Source organism: Triturus cristatus, chromosome 10, assembly GCF_964204655.1.
Source record: "Triturus cristatus chromosome 10, aTriCri1.1, whole genome shotgun sequence".
Taxonomy (NCBI): domain Eukaryota; kingdom Metazoa; phylum Chordata; class Amphibia; order Caudata; family Salamandridae; genus Triturus; species Triturus cristatus.
In genome coordinates this window covers 1,030,895,210-1,030,919,424 of record NC_140593.1, presented here as the reverse complement: position 1 = coordinate 1,030,919,424, position 24,215 = coordinate 1,030,895,210, and the positions used below count along the sequence as shown (strand labels likewise).

At 44.6% G+C, this 24,215-nt stretch overlaps 1 protein-coding gene across 1 annotated transcript in view; it reads left to right on the top strand.

Moving 5' to 3' along the window:
* Nucleotides 1–24,215, top strand: part of LOC146796475 (uromodulin-like) — a 435,032-nt gene that overhangs the window by 376,658 nt on the left and 34,159 nt on the right. Inside the window, exons 15-16 of the mRNA XM_085629080.1 lie at nucleotides 830–989; nucleotides 1,083–1,167. Of these exons, the coding sequence (XP_085485206.1) occupies nucleotides 830–989; nucleotides 1,083–1,167 (245 nt within the window). The remainder of the gene's footprint in view (nucleotides 1–829; nucleotides 990–1,082; nucleotides 1,168–24,215) is intronic.

Here is a 24,215-nt window from a genome sequence, read left to right as displayed (position 1 = left end):
GTTACATTTGTTAATCAAGATCTCCAATTTATTAAATCCAATCTCTCCTGTTTATTAATCCAATAAAATAGATTATTGTTTTAAGCTAAGAAGGTTAGCAAGCTTTTCCAAAGGGACTGGCTATGTGACCCACCTCCTCAATGAAGCCTGACAGTACATTGTACATTTGGATAGACATTTCAAGATTTTCTATACTAATTTTAACGCCTTTGAAAAAGTAAATATGATAACTTAATTGGCTTGGAGTGGTCTTTGACTTGCAGGTTGTGAATAGATCTCTGGAGCTCCCAGTTGGATGCGTGGTACTGTGTTAGCAGCTCAGCACAGGTTTTATTTTTACTTAAAAAGCACACTTTTCTAAATAAATGACAGTTCTGTCCACATGAAGGATACTGCTGAGACATACTGCTCAGTGACCCAAAACGTTTCAGTCAGCGTTTCAATTCCACCTATGTCAAACTAATTCTATATACTGTGGTCTTAGTTCTGCTTGATCATCGAATCTGAAATTTTAACCAAAACCGAACCTCTATGAGGGCTTGGTCAGTTAGACGCAGTCTTCTAGTTTTTGCAGGCAACCTGTAGGCCACAGCGTCAAATAATGGCCACCTGCTTAGTCTTTCATCCTTCAAATGTCAATAAATCGAGCACCGTTGAGTTGGGTAACAATAACCTATTATGGGCAGCATTGCTACATGGTTAAAAAGTACAGTATATTTACGCTTTAAATATTGAGGTTGTAGGTTGCAATTTAAGGAGCGAAACAGATCTCTTTTCATCAATTGCATCTTCAAATAAGTGTAAAACATTTATGATTGTGTATCCACAGGTGTCCAAATCCTCAAGATAGAACCATCAAAGTTATGCAGAATGGGGACTATCCACTGGGAAAATTCGCTGTCCAGTTGTTTAAATTTAATGGTGATTACAGCTACGTTTACATGCACTGTGAAGTGAGTTTCTGCGACTCTGGCAGTGGCTGCACCCCAGTAAGTGCCAAAGTAACAACAATACCATGAATTACTGCAGTTAAATGAGAAATGGTCGGGGTGTCTATAACAGAAGTTGTGTTTTTTTTATAGTATTGTTCTGGGTCAAGAGCTCTCATGGATGCTCCTGCATTAGCAGGAAATTATACACTGAAACTTGGGCCGATCAAGAATACAGGTAATATATGATTTTTTACTACCACTCAATGTATTGTATTGTATTGTAATTGTATTTATATAGTGCTTGCTACCCCTGACGAGGCCTCAAATCTTTTTTTTTGGCAAGTAGCACGCTACTCCGGAACTCATAAAGGATTAGTGGTGAATTAGTATAGTGAAATATGAAAATAATTTGAGGTGGGAAAATATTAGTCAGTTATATGGATTGAGAAGGATAGTGGAGGCATAAAAGAGGGAAAAAGGTTTGCATTTATTTAGAGCTTGCTATCCCTGATGGGGTGCTGAAGCGCCATTTCAGCGAGTAGCACGCTACTCCAGAACCCATAAAGGATTAGTGGTGAATTATTATAATGAAATATGAAACTTTTGAGTGGTGGACATGTTAGTCTGTTATTTGGACTGGAAATGATAGTGGAGGGATAGAAGGGGGAAGGTTTCAGGATTCTTATTATTAATATTTTGGAGCTCATAGCAGTAGGAGGAAGCTTGGGATGAGTAAAAGGGAGGTAGAGGGGGAAGAGTCTGAGGGAAATGTTTAGAAAGGCTTGTTTGGGAGATCTGAATAGTAAGAGAGGTAGGAGATGATGCAAGGGTTAGAGTAGGGAAGAGTGTAGAAAGCGTTATTTTGAGGATCATAGTAGTGGTATGAGGTTTGAGATGAATGAGAGAGTGGAGGTAGATCATATATTGATAGATGTATAGGGTGAGAAATAGGTAGTTCATTGGAAAGAGTAGTAGAATGAGGTTTAAGATGCGTTAGAGTTGAGGTAGAGGGTATATCGGGAGCGGTATAGGGTGAGAAATAGGGTAGTGCATTGGAAATGCTGAGTTAGAAGAAAAGTAATAAATATATAGATACATTAAGTACATGGAAGGTATATATATGCATAAGGAAGGTAGTATATGTAGATTAAAGAGGCATTTAATAAACTCCGGCTTTCAAGTGTTGTTGTACTTAAACGTTTTGTTTTTTGTTTTTTAGGTATTCAATAGTGAAGCAATTGTAGATAAATAGTTATAATAAAAGATATACGTATTTATGCAGTCACTTATAAACACATTAAAACATAGAATAATGTAACTATCAGTAAAATGTACATTTGTTAAGCAGAACTAATGAATATTTATATTTTTTAAAACATAATTATTATACACGTTTGTAGAAAGCAGTACACATATATAGGTACATATCTATAGTGCAAATAACTGCTTTGAAATTTAATGAATTTACATCTATTAAATCAAATGAACATTATTTTTCTGAAGTTTTATTTAAAAACTTACTCCTAAAAGTAAAATATGTATTTATTAATGGTTATGTATTAAATTAATTTAAATTAATAAAAAAAAAATATTAAAAAGTAATATGTTTACTTAATAAAATAAAAAATAGGTTATTAAAATATTTCATTTTTTATAGGTTTTGTAACTATAAATTAAATGTATTTGTATTTCCTAGGGGATTTTATTTTAAGTCCCTGCATTCATTATTTTCTGTGGGAGGGTGTTGCAGTATCGCTGTATGTTGTGTTGGACTTGCTCCAGGTCTGGGCTGGCGTACATTAATCACGTCTGTGGGTTCTTTTTGGCTATAGTAACTATAGAAGTGGAGTTTATGGATGGTGATGGGTGTACTTTTTGTGGGTGGATGCATGCCCATCCCTAATCCCCTCCTTACTCCTACCTTAACCCTTCCCATTTAGTAGTAAGTATTTCCCATTTTTACCTTCTGACTTAGGGCCTGAATTTGCCAGAAGCCCCTACTCTAGCAGGGCAACAGAGTAAATTAATCAGTCCCCTTGATGGAGGTGCTACCTGTTAAATTATAAACTGTCCAATTCCCCATGGATATTCCAAGCATTGACAAGAACTGCTGCCATGGCCTTTTCTGCCAATACATTGTAACTTTGCCATCAAACATGATGGAGCTGTGTGTCAAAGTTACATAATTTTTCTATTTTCAACAAGAAAATCAAAGAGCCGGATTTTCTTTTTTATATTGAAGAAAAACAATGCCCCCCTTCGCCATGGGAGTTTCCTCCCATGGTGAATGGAACATTGAGCTCTTCTCAGTGCCCCTTAGTGCCAGGTTTTTCTTGGTGGTGATAGTCACTGAAAAATAGCTATATGTCCTCCCATATAAATTAGGTGGTCGGACACATAGCCAAACCTCCACCAACCCTTACTCCATTGGGTCTTCGGATGAGTTTGACCATTGCAGAGAAGGAGTAATCTCTGCTGTTGTCAAACTATGGTCTACTCAAATTAAAAATTAGGCCGGTGGACGATAGGGTTGGTGGGGAGGGAACTCTGATGCCATTGTGATGGAGTTCCCTCTTTGGCAAGATCTAAATCAGGCTGTTAGTCTTCTCCATGTTGAGAAATCTTCATCCATGATCCAGTTGGCAGGTTTGGTTGCAGGGTGGATCTGAAGAACAGATCATCATCAACGGTTGGATGAAGCCCCAGTCACCGGTCAGAACTTTGCATTGGCGAGATACGTAGGACGGTTGTTGTCAACGTGAGGAGCGCCATGGGGGAGAAATCTGGAGTCTGTATCTCAAAAGGTCTCATCATTGTCAGGGTACAGGTCCCGCTCTGGACTCAGTGAAGTCTATTTGCATTTGCAAGGAAACTGAAGATGGCCGGTGTTTATGTGAGGAACTCTGAGCAGAGCACCTGGCCAGGTGAATCAGACCTGCACTATGGCAGGGGTAGCTGTGGCTTCAGTGACATACCAGGATGAGCCTCTGATTCTGTTTAAAAAATGGTGGGAAAGAGTTTCTAAGTGTCCAGGTCTTGCAGTCCTTAAGATGAAGGAATACACTCAACACTAGCCAAGTATCTAGGAAATTTTGTGCATCTCTCCCCAGAAGCCATGTCTGTATTGGATGATTGGGCAATCTGTGTCCCTTCTTTTCTTAAGACTCGGGAATACAGAAACAAGGAATACCAATACCTGCAGAAAGGGAGATTCCTATTTAATTGAGAAAAATCTGAGGTGGTTCCAACTTGAGAGAAGATTTTTCATTGGAGCCTGGACCTACAAAGTTGTTTGTCCCATTGAAGTAAATGCTTCTTTTCCAGAGCCATTTCAGAGATCTTGTGCCTTAGAAGAGTGAGTTTGCAAGAATTTTTCTGTTGTTTAAAGGCCTGATATCAGCAACAACTGTGGTAGTCCCGTAGGCTCAGTTGCTTTTCAAACCCTTGGTTTTGACATCTTGGGACCTTGTATGATTGAACATGGACTGCTTAATTCCAGTATCTGCTCAGCTTCAAGACCAAATGTTGTAATGTCTGTTTGAAGTGCACCTCAATAGGGGAGGGGGGGCATATTTTGAATCTTCCACACTGCAACATAGTGACCACAATACATTAGAAGAACAGAATGTTTTTTCCCTAGATGTTACATATCAAGCAAAGATAGAGAAAGCAGTGGCAAATTGCCTGAGTAGGGTGTTTCTGTCTACAGAAGACACCACCTTCCCCCCAGAGTGTTTCATTTGATAAATGCTAGCTAGGTTGGACCATTTTGTACTTAAGAAGGACACTCTCAAGTTTTCTTTATTTTGCTGTGGAACAGATTGCTTTGAGCCCTTGGTAGTGGATGTGGTATCCTTTCAGTTCCCACAAGGTCTCCTGCGCGCTTTCCCTCCAATTCTCCTCCCCTAAATGGTACTTCGAAAGATTCAGAGGGAGATATTGCAGGTTAATCTGGTAGCTCCATTTTGGCCACACCGGACAGGGTTATCTCTATTGAAGCATTTAGTCTTGAGTTACCCACTGAAAATTCCAGACTATCCATATCCTTTTTTTTGGCAAGATCTGCCTCGAACGTCTCTGAACCATCTCAGTCTGAAGTCTTGGCTGTTGAAAAGCTAGCACTTCAGCAACTGGCCATCTCAGTGTATGCAGCAGACTGTATCCAACAGAGTCATAGACCAATAACCAGAGCATTCTATGCCTGGAATTGGTTACATTTATCTCAGTCACGTTTTGGGAAAGTGTTGACGACTATTGCTAGTGACCCTTTTCTAATTTTAGATTTCTTGAGAGATGGGTTTTCTGAACGGTAGGGGTGTCTCAACACTTAGAGTACAGTGGGGAGACATTCAAGCCTGTAGTGGAGCAGTGAGTTCCTTAGCTGCAATTGAGACATTAGGTAGCCATCTTGAGTTATATGTAATGTTTGTTTTATGTTTGGAAGCCTGGAACTCACTGTTAGCCCTGAAAAGTCTTCAGCATTCCAATTGTGAGCCCCTTGACTCGATCCTTTTGCTCTATTTGAAATTTAAGGTTGCATTATTTTTTGCTATTACTTCTGCCGGGCATTCTGTGTTTTGGCAATAGGCCTTCCCTATCTCCAGATTTTATGGGAAAGGGTGATTCTCAGGTCAGGTCCTGGATTTTGTCCAAAGGCACATTGAAAATTCCATCTTAACTAACAGATTATCCTGCATAGATTTTGTCAGTTTCCTTCTATGACTGAAGAGTAGGACCTATAAAACCTAGATGTCAGGAGAGTGTTGCCTTTTAACTTGGGAGAACAGCTGTTTTCATTATTCTAATTCCCTCCTACTGACATTTGCTTTATGTTAAAATAAGACTAAGAGCTTGATTTACAGTTTGGCAGACAAGGTATTCCGTTGTAAATGAGACAGCGTAACCTGCCTCAAATCCTTAAATCCATTGACGTCTCCATGGAATACGTTGTCTGATAGCCCAACGAGTAGGGGTCATAGGAGGACACACATTAAGCCATCTGCTCTATTTAGGGTGGACAGTGTAATTACTTTTTTATCCTGTCATCCCCAGTAGAAACCTGGTGCTGAGGGACAGGATAAAAAAAGAATGACCCCCACACCGTGGGAGTAAACTCTCATGGTGTAGGGGTAATTTCTTTTTTCTGAACAAAGTCTTGCTTTGGGAGCTTGTTTTAAAAAAATATATATTTGAAAGGTTTGATGAATGGTTGTCAAATCCAATGGTGCACGTCCATCAAACTTTCAGTACATTGAAAGGAACTACCATGATGTTTTTTTCAGTGTATAGAGATGACCACGGGGTTAGTGGCCATCTCAAAGTTTGGTTGGCGGAGAGCTCTCTGGATGAAGGAGGTACTGTCCTTTGCCAGGCCATCCCGACGGACACTACTCCGTCCGTTAAACTGTAGATAAAAAATAATATTTGTTTACATCATTCATTCTACATTTGTTCTACACTCTTCATGCATTACTCTTTGAGCAGAGTTTGCACACATTGGGTTCAAGACTTAAATCCGTTTGAACTTACTTTTACAAATGGCTTGAGTTATCAATACAGTAAATTTACAAAAAGCGTGAACGCCTTTCCATGGTAGGAAGCGGTATGGAATAACTCCAAAATTGGTGCGGGTTTAATGAAGATGTTTCTGAAAAAGCAAGATAATTTCCAGTGTGGAAAAACACAATAGTGCAATTTTGCAAATGCAGGGCCATTTCCCCATGCAAACACAATTGCACTCTATGTATAATTACGCATTCAGAATTCCCATTGCATATTCGTAACTTGGAATTCATTGAACTCAAAAACCTGCAACTGGCTTCCATTTACAGGAGTACTCTGAGAACTATATGTGATTTTTGTTTACATGTGCAGATCTGTACAATGTTTGTTCAGATTTACGAACATCCTTGAGAATCGTCCTTGCAATTTTACCCAGGTGAACAATGAATTAATATATGTGTAGGTTGTAAGTTTAAGGATTGCCCAGACAAGAAACGACAACTATGCATTCACATAAATTATCTATGTTATTTTACTCTTGTAACTGCTCAGTTTGGTGAATTGACTCCATGCTCAAAGTTATGTCTCAAATTCCTCAGTTGCTGCCTTACTCTTTTCAATACCAGCTTTCATAATCATCAACTTCATTAAGGTCTTTCAAATGTAATGTCTTTTACTTGGATTTTGCACTTTATAACTCACTTCAGAGGTCAGTTGTTCAGTCATTAAAGATGCTGGTCACAGCGACCGATGGGTGGTAAACTCCACTCCACCGCCTGAGTTTGCGGAGTTTTATTGCTCTGCGCTCCGCTAGGAGCATGGCGTTCGGCAAACCTCCGCCAACCGCCGGTGGAGCGGAGTAAACCTTCACGCACTCAACCCTATTCAAAACCTTTGTGGCATTGTGTCCTTGTACAGTGTCAATGATAGCCTGAGACAAACTGACCTAATTCAGACTCAGCGCTGCAGCAGCCGCCAGAGAGTAAATCCGCCAACTGACCACCCCACCTTTGCACTGGAGAGAATAATACCCAGCTCCACCACAATAGGGCGGAATTCTGCTCCCTCGTAGACCATGCTTAGGTCACAATAACCTGCCAGTTGCCCGTCCACAACGTCTCTATTTACCAAAAAAATGCTTGCCAGTAGTCTTCCTAGGAAAGAACTTGTATGACAAGTGACAATAACACTGGTAAGCACTTCAACTCACACAAAGATGGTCTGCATCACCCTCCTCCATGCAGTTTACAAATGTAAAGAAAAACTAGGCTACATAAATCTAAGTCCACCCTTTGGCACGTTATTCAAAGACACCCTGATGACATCACATAACACAGGAAGCTTCCACGTGATTGGGTACAACCCAGTATTTCTATTCACATTACAGCAGTTTTAAGTACATGTGCAGTGACCAACCATCGAAATAATAATAAACAAAATAAAAGCAAAATGAGTAAACCAACAACAAAACTTCATCAAAGTAGACGGATTACTATGAGAGGCAGTGACAAGTTCAGCAGAGATTGAGGGAGCTGTGGTTGAGGGAAAGACTGACCCTGAGCCCAGCGGTATGCTGATTGCTAGTCACGGTGTTGATGAAGGCATTGAGGAGAGTGGCTGAGGTGAGACGGAGGGACAAGACACCACTGTGGTATGCCAAAATGTTGTAGAAAATTGCAGTTGGTCCGAGTGTAGAGACCGAGCAAAAAAAGCGCAGGGTCTGACTGGAGGGCTGGTAAGTAGCAGAGGTGAGATGATCTGTGTCGACCATAAGACAGGCTGCTGCATTGTACACGCCACTTTCTTCTTTCTGTAGTTCGGCATGTTTACATTAGGTGGTGCGATTTGCACACATTATCAGTCTTTCACTCGAGCTGAATTGTGGAATCCACTGATTGCGTAAAATTAGGCGTGCTGAGCAATACTCCGCCCTCTTGGCGAGTTTTTTGTAGGGGTGGGCGGAATTTGCGTAATCGCGTTACGCAAGTCTCCGCGAAACGGTAAAAAATCTCCGCGAACATGCAGAAATTCCGCGAACACGCGGAATTGCTTGTTCACGATGCTTTTTTCCTGTTCACAGTTGCTGTTTGCGTGCTCGGGGAGAAATACCTCGCGAACACGCATTTTGAGAACGCGAACAAGAAAAGAAATTCGCGGAAAGCAGACTTTTGGGCAATTTCGCGTTCTCCGCGGAACGCAAAATTACCGAAATTCCGCAAATTCCGCGAGCGGAGCGGAATTTACCGCCCAGGCCTAGTTTTTTGGTAATGCAGCGGGATTCCGCAGAGTGAAACTCTGCAAGCTCCACCCAAGCCTAGTCACTGCTTAAAGACAAAGTGGCTCTCATGGAAACAGGAAACAGTCCTCCATAAACAGGCATGTCAGAGGCTTTTAAGGGGTCTGGTTTAATAAACTGAAGCAGGCCCTTTCATAGGTGGTGGACCTTTTTCTGGGTTTAAATAAACTGTCCTGTTGAGAAGTTGAAAACATTACAGATCCAGCGACCAATGTCATTTAGTAGAATTAACAATGAAAGGTGCTTTGTCATTAATAAAACAGACAGCATTGCATTAAAATCTCTAACTTAATGTTGGCAGAACGAGTTTGGGGCTAACAAAAATGTCCGGGACGGATGAATAATGACACCCCTGCTCTTTCCTTCTGGCGGGCATTTACCAAAATGAAAGAAGCAATGGTCTAATGACTAAAACATTGAATTCCTGCTTCATAAATTATAATAATACCTTTCCTTTTCATCTTTCAGAGTGGGTACAAGCACACATTGCTGAACCTGCTCAAATGAACACTAAAATGTTTTTGAATGGGTAGCTGCATGGCAGCAACATTTACAGAGAGAGTACATGGATAATTCAGTTGCAGTGTTGCTGAAAAACTAGTCCAAACAGCATTGACCCAATATTACGATTTAAAAAAAAAAACAATTGCAAAACTACATCATACACAGGTGAGACCAAAGACTAAGCATGCTTCTGATGAAAATATGGAGCAGAGTGTCCCCAATGTGTCTGATTGAGGATGTTGGCTATAATATGACAACTGTAGTGTTTCACTACTGCCTGCAAGAGGTGACAACAAGAGGGCAGGCTGAAAACAGGTCTCAAAAGGCCCTCAAAAGGTCTAAAAAGGCCCTGTTGCTGAGTGCACCTGAGATGTTACTGGTGGCTTTCCCCTATTAAAGTTCCTTCTCTGCTCTTCTTCCCCAGACATTCTCCTATTCTGTTCTTGTTCCTTGCGCAGTACCACCTCTCAGATTTTTTTTTATAACTCTGTTTATTACATTTTCCAGTATATCACAGTACATTTGGCTCAGAACATAAATCCATATACTTCTGCGCACAATTCAGACAACAATGACCTAATATGCATATGCTTGTCATACGATTCAATACTCTGTATGGACTGGTGGGGGTGTCTGGAAATACTGATTCAATTTTCTATACCCGTGCTAGTCTAACTACCCAACTAATAGCACAGAAGGTCTACACATATAAGACACTGGTATCTGGTCTTTTGTGATACAACATATGTCATCCCATGTTCTCAGGGGGGTAATTTTGCAGGCTTCCTGCAATTAAAGGTCTAGATAAGTTCCTCAGTTATTGCGACAGGGCTGGCGCAAGGTCCGGGTACTCATAGCATAGGCCATTAAAATCTCCCCCAAGCTCTGCAATCAGACATTTCCTACTGCTTCGGTTTTCCTCTTGTTGAGCACTAAATGTTCACTATGGGCCCACCGAGATACATGTCGCTTCCAGCGACCCAGTAGTGGCGCATGATCTGCCTTCCAGTATATAGAAATGGTCTTCCTTAGTAGTGAGCAGACCCAATCAAAAAACCTATTACTTGCCCTTTTTCAATTTAGGTCTGGCTGTGGTTGCTATCAACCATATCACAGGGGTGCTGTGAATCTTCCTCCCCAAAGCTAAGGCTAAGTACTTTGATGACTCCTCTCCAAAACTCATCAATGATCCCACAGTCCCATAATGTGCATGAAATCTGCACCAACTTGATTAAGCCATGGGCATTTTTTAGTGGTAACTCTTTGCCTGAAGTTTAGTTGCTTGGGTGTTAGGTATGTCACATGAAAATAGTTAAGCTGTATGTACGTAAGTCTAGCGTTCAGAGAGACTCTCTGTGGCATATGTACAAGCCCCTATCGCCACAGGAACGACAGTTTCACTACCGTTGTGGTGGCGATAGGGGCTTAGCCCTATTTACAAGGCCGCATTAAGACACTTAACGTGGCTTAACGCCGCCTTGTAAATAAGGCCCCCTTTCACGCTATGGTTAGCGTGAAAGGGGTGGGCAGTGGGTGTTGCGGTTGGTGTTCCACCGCAATACACATTGTTTTTTATGCTGCCCCTTATGTACAATGGTGGTGTACATAGGAGGCAGCGCCAAAATTAAGACCAGGGGAATCCTGGTCTTAAGTTGGCGAAACAAGGAAAAATGCATTATTTCTCCTTGTTTTTGCTTTTTCCATGTGTGCTGCCTTGTGCAGCACACATGGAAAAAGCAAAATGCCATGGATTGTTTATGTACAGGAAGGTCCCCTTTCCTGTACATAAACAATCTTTAAAACAAATGCCAATGAAAGTGACAAGATGGCATTTCTGGATTGTTAATGTGCACGAAGGGACACCTTTCTACACATAAACAATCCTCCCCTGCAAGGAAACACCCTTGCACTATGGTACAAGGGTGCCTGCATTGGCATCACAGGGAGAAACGGAAGGCTGCACCTTATCGTTGCAAATATAGTGCAGCCTTGTCATTCAGAAGTGGGGGAGAGAGGCGTTAAGCCAGGAAGGCTAACACCTCTCTCCACCACTTCCTTGTAAATATCCCCTTCTGAGTGCTTTCCATGACTCTTCCCAACTCCCTGTCTGTTAAAGCTCTGTTGACATGGGCTTCTAATTTGGCCCAGAGAGGCTCCAAATCCACTATGAGCATACATGTCACTAACTTATAAAACCAAGAGACTAGTCTACTGCCCCTCCCATAGTGTAGTGGAGCTGCAAGGCATCATGCGTTCAGGGCTTCTCAACTCCAGTTCCACAGACATCTTTCACAAAACCCTTAAGCGTAAGTGACGAACTGTGTCAGGGGGAGTTCCAACTCCTTCATCACCTCCTCAAAGGGGAGGATCTTTCCATCTTTGTAGTACTCCCCAGTCAGTGTGTCCATCTCCTCTTACCCTCATGGGACATCCAACTGTACAGGGGACTATGCCTGTTTTATTCCCAAGAGCGGAATTGTAGTAGCTTATACAGGAGTATCTTAGTTTTGTAGATGCACTTATTCCAGCATTTCATTGCTATTATCCCCAGCCAATGTAGCCGCTTACTTCCTCTTCTATGCTTTAATATAAATGGGATCAAGTCCCGGTCTGGGTTACTGCTTCCCAGTGCTGTCAATTCAGAGAGGTTACTGCCCTCAGCACATCTTGCCAACCATTGCAGCTGGTAGGCTGAATAATAGGCCTCAAAGTCTGGGGTTCCCAGCCCTGGCCACTCAACACGAGACTTCAGAACACCAAGCCCACTATGTGCCTCCCCACTTCTCATCTAAAATCGCAAAGGAACATGTTAAGATTGCGGAACCAACTAGGTTTGACCTAGATGAGTAGATTAATGAAATTGTACAACAATTTGGGCAGCATAATCATCTTTGAGAGCGCTGTGCAACACTTTACAGATAACAGCAGCATCCACCAAAGCTCCACGTTATCTCTCAAAGATCGTACTGCGCCTCCAGATTACCTTCCTTATGATCCTTGTCAGAGTGTTATATCGTCACCCCAAGATGTTGCAGGTGATTTTGCACCACTCAGTAGTCCTGTATCTAATCAACACAGCTCCACCCTCCTTTGTGGATCTATCGGGAGGCACAAGTCTTCCCCAGTTAGTGTGGCAGCCTGAGAGACTTCCAAGCTATTCCAAAAGGGGTAGCGTGTTGCCAATGTCAGCCTGGCCATCTTTAAAGTATAGTAACATGTCATCTGAGTAGAAGGAGACGGAATGAACACCATCAGCCAGCTGTGTTAACGTTGGTCTATATTTAATCTTTACGATCTCTGCAGATGGCTCAGCGGCAACACAAATTGCATCGCGGATAGTTGTCACATACAGCGGGAGATTTAATAATCCTTAGACACCACCCTTCCTGTTCTCACAAGGGTCAACAGGTTTGCACAGTGCTTAATTTGAGCTGGTGGTTTCCGGTGCTCAGCACCAGCACTTAATTGTGAACCCTGCCACTTATGACACTCTGTCACATGGTGGTGCTGTCTGTTTAATTTTGAAAAGAGCACAACAGCAATTGTTTATTAATTCCATATACATTAAAAATGAATTATACTTGCCACCCAAGCCATTCTTATAGCTTTGAAGGCCTGGAATAGTCTAAATTGTCACACTTGTAGGAAAGTGATGTTTAATAGTGGGCTGGTCCTGTCATTGGCAGTGCTGGCATGGCAATGGGTGGTGCAATCTGCAGTGGCCTCCTGACAATGGCCCTAGTACTTGTGTTTTTTTGGCGCAAATTAAGTACATGGTTTGCATATATCAAGCTCTCCCTTATATTAATTTTCCTTTGGATCACCTGTGAGAAATGCCACCTAAGCATGTCATAATTCTTCTCCAGGACAAACGACAGGACCATTGCAGTATCTTGTTCTCCACAGGAGTTGCCTTCAAATTTTGAAACAAACACCTGATGTTAGTTGGCCTGTTCCTGCCCTGTATGAAGTAGGACTGATCTGAGTGAATCACCTCAGCCGCCGCGGTCCATGCAGGTAACAGCTGTTGGGCGGTGGGGCTGGGTAATGGGGGATTTCGAGGGACGATGGCGAGGCAAAATTAAATAAATAATTAAATTTCTTTCTGCATCGTACCTCGAAATCCCCCCTAACACAGCCCCACCGCTGTTACCTGCACGAACCGCGGCTGCACCTCAGGCATCAAAGGCAAAAGACGATTCGTTAGCAACTTGCCTAATATTTTATAGTCTAAGTTGAGCATAGACAGTGGCGTTTATGACGTTGCATTCCCAGGGGATCTCGATGCAGTTTTGGTAAGGATATTACCAGGGTCTCCATCATTGACCATGGTGGTATTCTCAATTCCTTAGCTGCTGTATATACCTTAGTCAGATGCGGCGATAGGATGTCTATACAGACACTATATAATTTGCCTGGAAGTCCGCCCTATCCAGACATCTTGAAAGGCACCAGATCCTTGATAAACACCTTGATTTCCATCTTTGTGATCAGGGCATCGAGTTTACCCTGCATCTCAGCAGTCACTTGACATAACTTGCAGATGGGCATTGATATCCTCCTACGATGCCAAGAGGCCTCTCCCATATAAGGGCTTATAACAGTCCTAGAAAACACATTTTATCTCCAGTTGAGTGCTCTGAACAGAGCCCTATCTGTCTTTAACTGCATTATTGCCCCCCCCACCCCCCCTTGTGTCAGATTTTATTAGCCAGGTAAAAGCATTCCTGCCTTATCTCCTTCAATATGTTGCCACACAAGATACTCCTTGTATTTCATGAATCTCAGATGTTCCATAAGGTTGGCATTTGTTTTTCCTTTGATCCTAAGTAAGTCCCTGCAGTTGGGGACTGTGATCAACTCTATCTCCAGGTTTCTCAGGGAAGTATTCTGGGAATCTAGCTCCCGTTCTGTGACCCTACATATCCAAACTCCCTCCCTAATACAGTGACCTTGCACCACAGTATTGAAAGCTTCCCTATCCACTGATGGTGAGGAGACTTTGCCTTGATTGTTATCGAAACATTCACTTATCACTTGGCGGGGTGGCTTTCCCTGAATGTGCTATCTTGCGGAACTGTGCTCTGTAGTCTCCAAGTAGACACTTGGAGGCAGGGTGCTCCCTACTGTACATTTAACAGTAAGAGTTTGTGGTCTGATATGGTCCATCCAACACTCCACATGTGCTGTCATCAAGAGGATTTCTAGTGAGGTCAGGTATCCATAAAGATGGCAGTGTAGGTCATGTGGTACAGAGTAAAAAGAATATTACATTGTAGCCACAATCCTGTAGCCATTTCACAAACAAGTGCACCACTTTGGCAAAATCGGCACTAGGCAAGGGGGGAGGGTAAGAGTGGTTCAGTGGCACATCTAGAACAAAATTAGCATCTCCCCAAAGAATGAGGAGGATAGTTCTTCTTGTGGCCAGCTTCACTGAGAGAGTGTGTAAAAATAACAGCTGATCTATATTTTGAGCATAAATGCAGCCCAGTGTGACCTCTTTGACATCCAGTTTGCCAGATACAAGAATGAACCTACCATCGAGCCTCTGTCGATGTCTGAGATAGCACACAGAATACGTGGGCAGATCCACTCAACACTTCCCTAACATAACAGGAATATCTTTTACCGAACTTTGGCCCTTTCCATCTTCCTGGAGTTTTGCATGTCTTGTGTGGTCAAGATTGTTTCCTAGAGTAACACAATTTGTACTGGGCTCCTCTGCAAATATGTATCCATTCCACAGAGTCTCTGAGGCTATACCACCTGCCTAGACCAGTGGCGTTAGCAGTGTAAACTAGTAACAACCCCTGACTCACAGTCCCCAGGAACATTGGTAAACGGCCACACGTCGAAAAATAACAGTAATCTGAAACCTTTTGCATCTTGCAACTCTTCTCCCTTACCGTAAGGAACAGATGGAGGGTTTGCTTGAAAACTTTGCCTTCTTCTCAGCCCCCCTGCCCAGCTCGTCAACAGCATATACTTTGTTCTGTTTTCCCTCTCCAGCACCCTAATGCCTCCAGCTTCACACTATCAAGCACTTATATAATTTTCTTCCATTTTCACCCCCTTGCGCAAACCAATCTCCTCATCCCCTGTGTTTTTCACGTTGCAAATACCGCAACCTTTATCTCAAAGTGGACAGCCAACTACTTTGTCTACAAGTCATCTCCAGTTCTCAGGTGTAAGACCTGGAAGGCTCCTCATCACATGCATTTAGATCAAGCTCATAGTAATCCCGTGAGGCCTTGGGAATGAGGCTTCACCTTATGTGCCACAGTCTCAGTCTCCCAGCGCCATTGCTGCTGCCATAGTAGCCTCCATTCTATCTGCCTCCTGCACTTTGCTCTAATGCCCTTTCATCGACCTCTCAGGTTGCACTTCCTCTTGGTTCAGCTTTGTATGTTTCCAACCAATCCCAGGTCTCAGTGGCCTCCATGAAGAAAACAGTTTTACCATCCAACGTGGCTTTCAGCTTGGCTGGATACAATAGAATGCACTAGATGTCATGTTCTCTGAGAGCCCGCTTCACCTACATGAATGACGCCCTCTGTCTCTGCATGGCCATCGTTTAATAATCCAGAAAGATGGATACCTTATGGTTACCGATAGTGAAGTTTACAGCCAGCTGTGTTGTCTGCAAGATAATGTCTTATTTCTTATAGGGCAGTAGTTGGGGCATCTCTGTTCGAATAATACTAGCTCACTAGTGAAGGGAGGGTGGTTGTATTCCACTGTCATTTGTAATATGATTTCTCCCTTCATTTTCTATGGTATTGTAACAATGCTCATGGTTTTGATTTTAATCATTTGTCTGCTTATGTTAGCCAAAGTACTGCATCTTAGGACACGTAGTTTATAAAATAACATTTTTAAACTTTACTGTGTCTTTGATTACTCTTGTTGTGGACTGTTATGAGAATAATAACGAACAGGTGTTTCTGATTCCCACCATTCCTGAGAGTACTCTAAGTCGCTTGTTCTGGGTTGTCTATACATTGGGAGCTCCGAGACAATACGGATAACGAATGGGACACTGATGCTAGTCGGATTGGGGTTCTGGGTACAGAGGTGAATTTTTGGTACACCGCAATTCACCGAGGTCCTGGTTTCCGGCGCATGAGCAGAATCCCTGCAACGGTGAGTTCCTAGTGCTACTGCAAGCGAGTGAGCAGCAGCCTCTGTTGTGTTTTCATGTACATATTGTAATGCTGCAAAAGCACTGTATTTGGTGTTTTGGTTAGTTTTCGGTGTATTGGTTCGATACAACATATCCGTTGTACTTCCTGAATCTGTAATAAGGAAACAAAATATTTTGACCGTGATGTCATAGTCAAACAAGTTTGTGTGAATCCACTTCATATGTAATGGCATCAGGAAGCACCTATTCCTAAATTCCACAGCATTCCGGCTTCAACAAATCTGAATGGTGGAAATTAGCTAGCATAACCGGGAATTTGCACCAAGGAACTGTTTTTTGGGCTCAACTCGCCTCGCCAAACTACTTTAGCAAACACATTTGTCTTAGGCGCAGGGCAAGCTTGGTAGTGTAAGTTTGTGAACACTTTCCACTATGGGTATATTTAACCACTTACTCCAATTTGTTATGATGGGTTATAAGAGAGGGTATGTAAACAAAAGGAAGGACTAATGGGGCTTATGGAGGTCCAGCGTACAGGCCCTAACCAAAGTCAAAAAAAGATAAGGGGACACAGTTCCTTAGTGGTATAATAACCAATATATTGTGCTCTAGGTGGTGAGGAGGAAAGGGGATTCCTCCTGTCGGAACTAAGGCCCTCACACACCCAGCAAGCTAGGTGTCATTTTTCATCATATGGGTCTGCTCCTCGTTGGGCCGGCGCTGCAATGCCGATGGGCTCCCATAGAGGGGCTCTTTGTCAGAGATCTTCTGTTCCTTGCCGTATGGGAGCCGTGAGTGTGAGGGGCCTAAGTGTGTGTAGATGTGGGGAGTGAATATTAAAATATGTAAGGGAGTCCTCTGTATTCACTTTTATTCTGAGAAGGACCCAACCTGACTAAAAGAAAGAGGGGGTGACTATTTTGTTATAATGTGACAAAACTTGCGCTCTTCTCCCAGATGGTCAACATGTTTCTCACCTCAGTAGTGTCAAGATTTGATCAGGGGCGATTCTTCAGGACCGGGTGAAATACAAACACCTACAAAAACTGGTGGTGAGGTGCTATGCTACCTACCATTTACTAACCCTTAGGGTCAAATTTACCCAGAATGGGGGGCAGCCAACCTAGAGAAACATAAAATGAAAATAAAACCAAGTAGTAGCACGATAACCATGTATATTCAGTCACTATGACAATAGTTGAACGTGTAATAGGTATATGTGCTGTCAGATTATTGCATTGTCATTTAGAAACCATACATTGCTAACATGCAATTCATTGTAGCTCTGCATTTGACTCTATATGCAACCCCTGTACGCACATGCTAAAAACCGTGGTGATCAAGCATTACAGTGAGTGGTTGGAAGCTCACCTATTGGAGTTATCTAGTCGTGCCTCATCAGTAGCAGCGAAGTAATGTGACACAAAAGGTGGTGTCTCTGAAGTAGGGAAGGAGACAATAAAAAACACAACAACCAGCGTTGATGTAATATGTACATTGATTTGTTACTCATGTAATGACCCTGGCGCAAAAAAGACTTCAAAGTATAGAGGGCCGGTGCGGGACACGGATTATGCCTTTGAACGTGCCTCTACATCACCTAAACAATCAATTGTATACAAATGTCTGTGCAGGTACCGAGTGTCTAGGGGTCGAAATTGTATGACTGATCTCGAAAAGCTCATAAAGCATCTCCGGAGTCATGGCCGCAATCGACATCCCCCCAGCACCCGACCAAGTTAGGAGCAAAATCACGTTTAAAATTGAGGCGTTAGTAGCATTTTCAATAGCCTCCTTATGTCAATCCCACATGCAGGAACCCCTTACCTTAAAATGTCGTAGTTGTTACGGGCAAGCCTTCAAACCGTGGAACATACTCACCTACTCCCGTTCGGAGCCTTGCGGTCGACCTACCTGCTCTGCTGCAACCAGGAAGGTACCTGCTCACGGCGGTGAGTTGGTTTAAATACCCGCCAAAGTTACGGTGGAAGCGTGCATTAGGAAGCCAAGTGGCTACAGTGCCATGTTGTGCAGCATGCAGCACACGAGGAAGATTTTGCAGACCTTCACCGGTGCATATGGGAGGGACCCGCCGGTCTTGTGGAGGCACCGGAATCGGCTCTTCAGGAGGCCAAACGTCCTCTCAATCACTCGCCTGGTCTGCCCATGGGCGTTGTTGTAAAGGTGATCTGCAGCTGTTCTCGGGTTGCGCCAAGGCGTCACCAGCCATGGCATGTTGGGATAGCCAGAGTCCCCTACATGGAAACATCATGTAAAGAAGTGGGTCAGGAGATGCCGTCACATACTAAGATAACGCTGAATACTGGACAAACAGAGTCTACTCACCAACAAGACATGCTCGTTGGTTGTGCAGCTGCAGCATCATTTCTGGCACCCTGCTACGCCTCATGATGTAGGCATTGTGTGCTGACCCTGGAAAACGTGCTCAGACATGGGAAATCACTAGGCCTGGGCGGTAAATTCCGTTCCGTTCGCGGAATTTGCGTAATTTGGGTAATTTCGCGTTCCGCGGAAAACGCGAAATTGCCCAAAAATCTGCGTTCCGCGACTTCGCGTAATTTTTGCTTGTTCGCGGTCTCAATATGCGTGTTCGCGAGATATTTCACCCCGAGCACGCAAACAGCGATCGCGAACAGGAAAAAAGTATCGCGAACAAGCAATTCCGCGTGTTCGCGGAATTTCTGCGTGTTCGCGGAGATTTTTTACCGTTTCGCGGAGATTTGCGTAACGCGATTACGCAAATTCCGCCCACCCCTAGAAATCACCATGTTAGCAAGACACACCACAAGGGCATTAATGGAGTGGTAATGTTTACGGTTACGGAAGGCTACCTCCCGTGCCTGTGGTGATACCAGTGCCACATGTGTCCCATCAATGGACCCAATTACATGGGGCATCCCTCTCAGGGCATAGAACTCTCCCTTGATACCTGTCAACTGCTCACGAGTTGGAAAATGGATGAATTCATCCAGGTGCTCCAACATGGCTTCTAAATCATCATGCAGGACACGGCTGAACATGGTCTGAGACATGCCACCCACATCAGCTATGGTCAATTGAAACGTACTGGTGGCAAAGAAATGTAGGGCTGACATCACCTTCATCTTGGGGGTCAGCGCAGTCGGATAACTGTGTCGCGGTTGGAGGTGTGGTGCCAGCCTGTTTGTTAGGTCCACAATTAACCGTTGGGGGAATCGGTAGCAGCGTATGCAGTCACGTTCCCTCATGGCAGCCAAGTCTGGCATTGGTCGGGGGAGAGGCGGTGCCCTCCAGAAAATTGGAAGGAATAACGAAGATTGAGTACATTACTACACCAATGTCAATGAACTGAGCACATGTTCAACAGCTAATAAACATATGCCACATACAGAGTCTGTCTGTGCAATACATCCTGCACACGTATGCCATCCAGGTGATACTCCTACCAAGAGCCAGCTACAAACATGGATTGTCACGTTCTACATGACATGCCATGAAAGTAGCTGTGGGCCAGTGTGAGTGAACAGCCAGACACATTATAGGAGTGACATACATCCACATATGTGCATTTGAAGGATGTCATCTCATACAGACAGCTGCCGGCAAGCTAGACGCACAGGTCACATGTCATGGAAAAAGGACAGACCACACACCTTGCCATGAAGGGGTACATGTCAAATATGATCACACAGACATTGAGACTACGCAGATATGTCCTAAGCTCGCAAGTCCCTGTTAGATGCATACAGACACACGTCACATGTTATTCCACATGTGTCCTGGTGTGCGTAATAGTGTGACATGGGCATCTACACACAGACACATGTTGGATGCAGCTACAGCAGATGCCGTTGACGGAACACCAACAGCAAGATCATGGGAACACATGACACACACATGACATAGTCACATCGTGGCACGCTGGTAGTGAGATGTCAGGTGTCATCATCCGTGTACCTGGCATCAGGGGACATTTGCAGGTGTTGAGGACTGTGCCATGCCAGCGATGCAGTGCTTGACAAGTTTGAAATACATACACACATGTAAAAGGTGTGAAGGGGAAGTGCGCCACATGGTGCCCCATCACACATGACATGTGTACACAGGTCATCACACAACTATTGGGTTAAAACATGAGGAGACATGTGCCAGCTCACTGCCTGACGCACCTAGGCCCTACACATGATGCACTGCACTGACAATGACTTGATGTCCATCCTTGTGCGAGTCATACACCTCCATTCCTTTCCTGTGCGCCTCCTATCACCAGTGTAAGCTGTGAAACGCACCGTACACACGCTCTGAGGGCGTGTGTACGGTCGTATCACAATATGGGGTTTGGGTAGGAGTACGCGTGTGTGCAAGGACCGTACACGCGTATGTGTACACACTGGTCCTATCCCCATGGTAGTGTTGGCGTAGGCGTACGCCATAGAGATACGGCTCGTACCCGCGTATGTACGGCCCGTAGCACTATGGCGTACGCCTACGGCAACACTACCATAGTGCTACAGGCCCTACACAAGCGGGTACGGCCCGTAGCACTAGGGTAGTGTTGGCGTAGGCGTACGCCATAGAGATACGGCTCGTACCCCCGTATGTACGGCCCGTATCTCTATGGCGTACGCCTACGGCAATACTACCCCAGTGCTAAGGGCCGTACCCGCGTGTGTAGGGCCCGTAGCACTAGGGTAGTGTTGCCGTAGGCGTACGCCATAGAGATACAGGCCCTACACACGCGTGTACAACAAACAAATGATGGACGGAATGCTGACAATGCAGACATTCTCCCCCAGTCAAGAGATCTGGGTTAAATCCATCGTTCTTTTGCCCACTACGCCACCCCAGTTTAGACATGGCCATATGAAAATACGGCCCGTATCACAATGGCGTACGCCTACGGCAACACTACCAAAGTGATACGGGTCCTACACACGCGTGTACGGACCGTATCACTGAAGTAGTGGTGCCCTAGGGATACGTGTGGAACGCACCGTACCTGTGTGTGGATAGTGAAATTACATAGGGGACACATGAGGGACAAGTATAAGGGCCTAAATGCATGCTGGTTGTCATGGAGACCGAGTTTCCAGTTCAAAATTTTGCATCAGGTGGCCAGCAAAAGTCGGTTGGAGACAATATACTATGTTGCAAAGTGGTTGTTGACTTGACATCATGCTCAAATTTGGAACCATGCAAAGGCCCTCACTGGTGTAGGTTTAAAGGGATTGGAGGAAACGTAGGATGCAAATGAGATTGACCAATCACTCTGTACTCCTGTAAATGAAACAGCCCAGCAAGAAAGATATAAGGCAGCCAGGACACATGAGAGAGCACTTGCCTGCACAACCTTTCATTCCACACCACTGCTGCTGCTCGTGATTCCTCTGGCACCATGTCCAGGTCTGTGGAGAGGGCCAGCCTTTCACCCAAGAGGAGAATGAGGCGTTGCTGGACGTCATCCTCCCACAGTACCCCTGCCTATATGGGAGACCAGGGGAGCAGGTGAGTGCTGACTCCACTAGCTGTGACTGTGCCCCTTTTTGTGTCTGTCACTTCTGGCATTGTGTCCAGGTGTGACAGACATGCAATGTTGTTCAGGGGGGGGGGATGCCTTATGTCTCCCATGCAGAGCCTGATGTGGTTCATATCTGCACTCCTCACTTGCATTGTGCTTACTGTGACAATCACTGCATGGTGCATGCCACATTCAGCCTGGCTAATCCCCTTGGGAATGTTGTTTCCATAGTCCTGATGTGATTCTGTGGTCCCCCCAGTGTGACAGGTGACTGTACCCACAGATGTGTGTGAGTTGAGTGTACTTGTGGTGATAGTGTCCAAATGATGTGTACGGCCCCTGGACATTGGTGTGTGTGTGTAAGTCCCCTGTCATGTGGGTGAGTGTTTTTGTGGAGTGTTGCACCCCAGCTGCATGGAGGATGCATATGCCCTACCCATCTGATGTGAGCAGGGAGCTGTGCTGTGTGTCTGATGTGCTGAGCTAGGCCCACACCTGTTACTCCCCCCAGTCAAGTGGCACATGTGCAGAGTGATGTTTGTACCCGCAGTTGCCAATGGTAGGTGATTGTCCAGTGCTCTGTGTGTCTGTGTACTCCGCTGAGGTTGCGTCAGTGGCCTGGGGCATGTGACTGCTTTGAGGTGCTGTCCATTATCCTGGTGTTGCTTGTGATGCACAGTGTGAGCCATGATCATTGATTCTGTCGCACCCCTCATGCCACCTGTGTACTTTAAATGCCACGTAGTGCATTTGGCCATCCCCAGAGGATAATGTCCCTATGACAAAGGTGCAATGAGTTTGCTGCATGCTATGCCCTGTTCAAACAAGCCCAATTGTTCTAATGTGTGTCTCTGTGACATGGAGCAGGTGTATTGATGTTGTCTCACTTTGTCATCCTCACAGGTAGCCACCTATGCCAAGGGGGAGATTTGGAAGCGGGCCGTCAGGGCCGTGAGGTCGGTGGAGTTTCGCAGTCGGCGCCTGGCCCAGGTGAGGAAACGCTGGCAGGATATCCGTTGCTGGACCAGGGGGATCGCCCGGGTCCTGCTGGAGGACTCACCTCCACGCAAACACGGCGGGCGCCGGCGCCTGACCCACCAAATGAAGCGTGTCCTGGCGGTGGTCTTCCCTGACATGGCTAGGCGGCTACAGGAGAAGCAGCAGCAGGAAGGGGGTAGGTACATGTGTGTTTGTTGTGTGTCACCAGCTTTTGGAAGTGCTCAGTCGCCTGGATACACTGCCAGGGTTTATATGTGCAGTGCATATCCTGTTCCCCAAAGTCAACTGGTCCTGTTCTTCCTCCCTTACCCTCCTTGACATGTGTTCCGTGGTCTGTGTGTAGTCACTCTTGCACAAGGTAATCTAGGCTGGCAAGTAATCCAAGTGCCGAATGCTTGCAGCATCATGTGGGGGGGTGGTCTGTGACATGTGTTGGGACCTTGCCTGTGCCCTGTCCAGTTCAGTCATTTTGGGGTCCATGATTGTTGGCACTGATGCAGAGTCTCAACATAGGAGTGTGAGGCTTAAAATGAACTGCCTTGCAGCATGCATGACCGATGTTGTGGCCTCAGACATGATGTGCATGAGGGGGAGATATGCATAGTGCAGGGACGGTTGCTCCTGTTGCAGTCAGATCTATCCAGGACCATGGAGCAGTGTGGCCACTACAGTCCCCTGAGACACCTTTTCCTAGGAATCATGTGTATCATCCAACACTGTGGACATTCTCAGTGTCTTCAGCATAGGTTGGCCTCTGTGAAATTGTACCCTGGCCACATTTGTATTTACGTAAAGTGTGCTACATGTGTACACTGTACAGGGTGACCCAATGTGGCTTGTGCATCCTCACACTGGCCAGTGCCTGTGTGTCTGTGTACAACTATCTGATGATGGTTGTTTGTCAATATTATGTGTGGTCCGCCCCACGAGGGGTAGTTAGAGTGCAATTAGGATTTAATGGAGCCCATTTTTGTGATCCCTGATTAAGGGGTGTAAGTCCTTCCTCTGTCTCAATCACATTGTCTCAGGTAGGGGGGGGTTTGTGCGGGCAAGGCCTACATGTCCAAAGCTTATGTCTCCTTGCCAGGTCTGGCCTGTGTGTGATGATAGTCGGAACAGACACTCAACAAGTATTGACCCAGTCATGTTGTGCAGGGTTTAATGTTTGTGCTTTGCAGCATGTGTCAAAAGTTAAAAGACATGGTTCCTGCTCATCCATTTTTGGCAACGGTGTGTGGTCCAGATGCTGTGCTCGACTGTCCAGAGACACTAGCTTCTCTTTATAATTCGATATCAAGTTCTTTGCTGTTGTGTCAT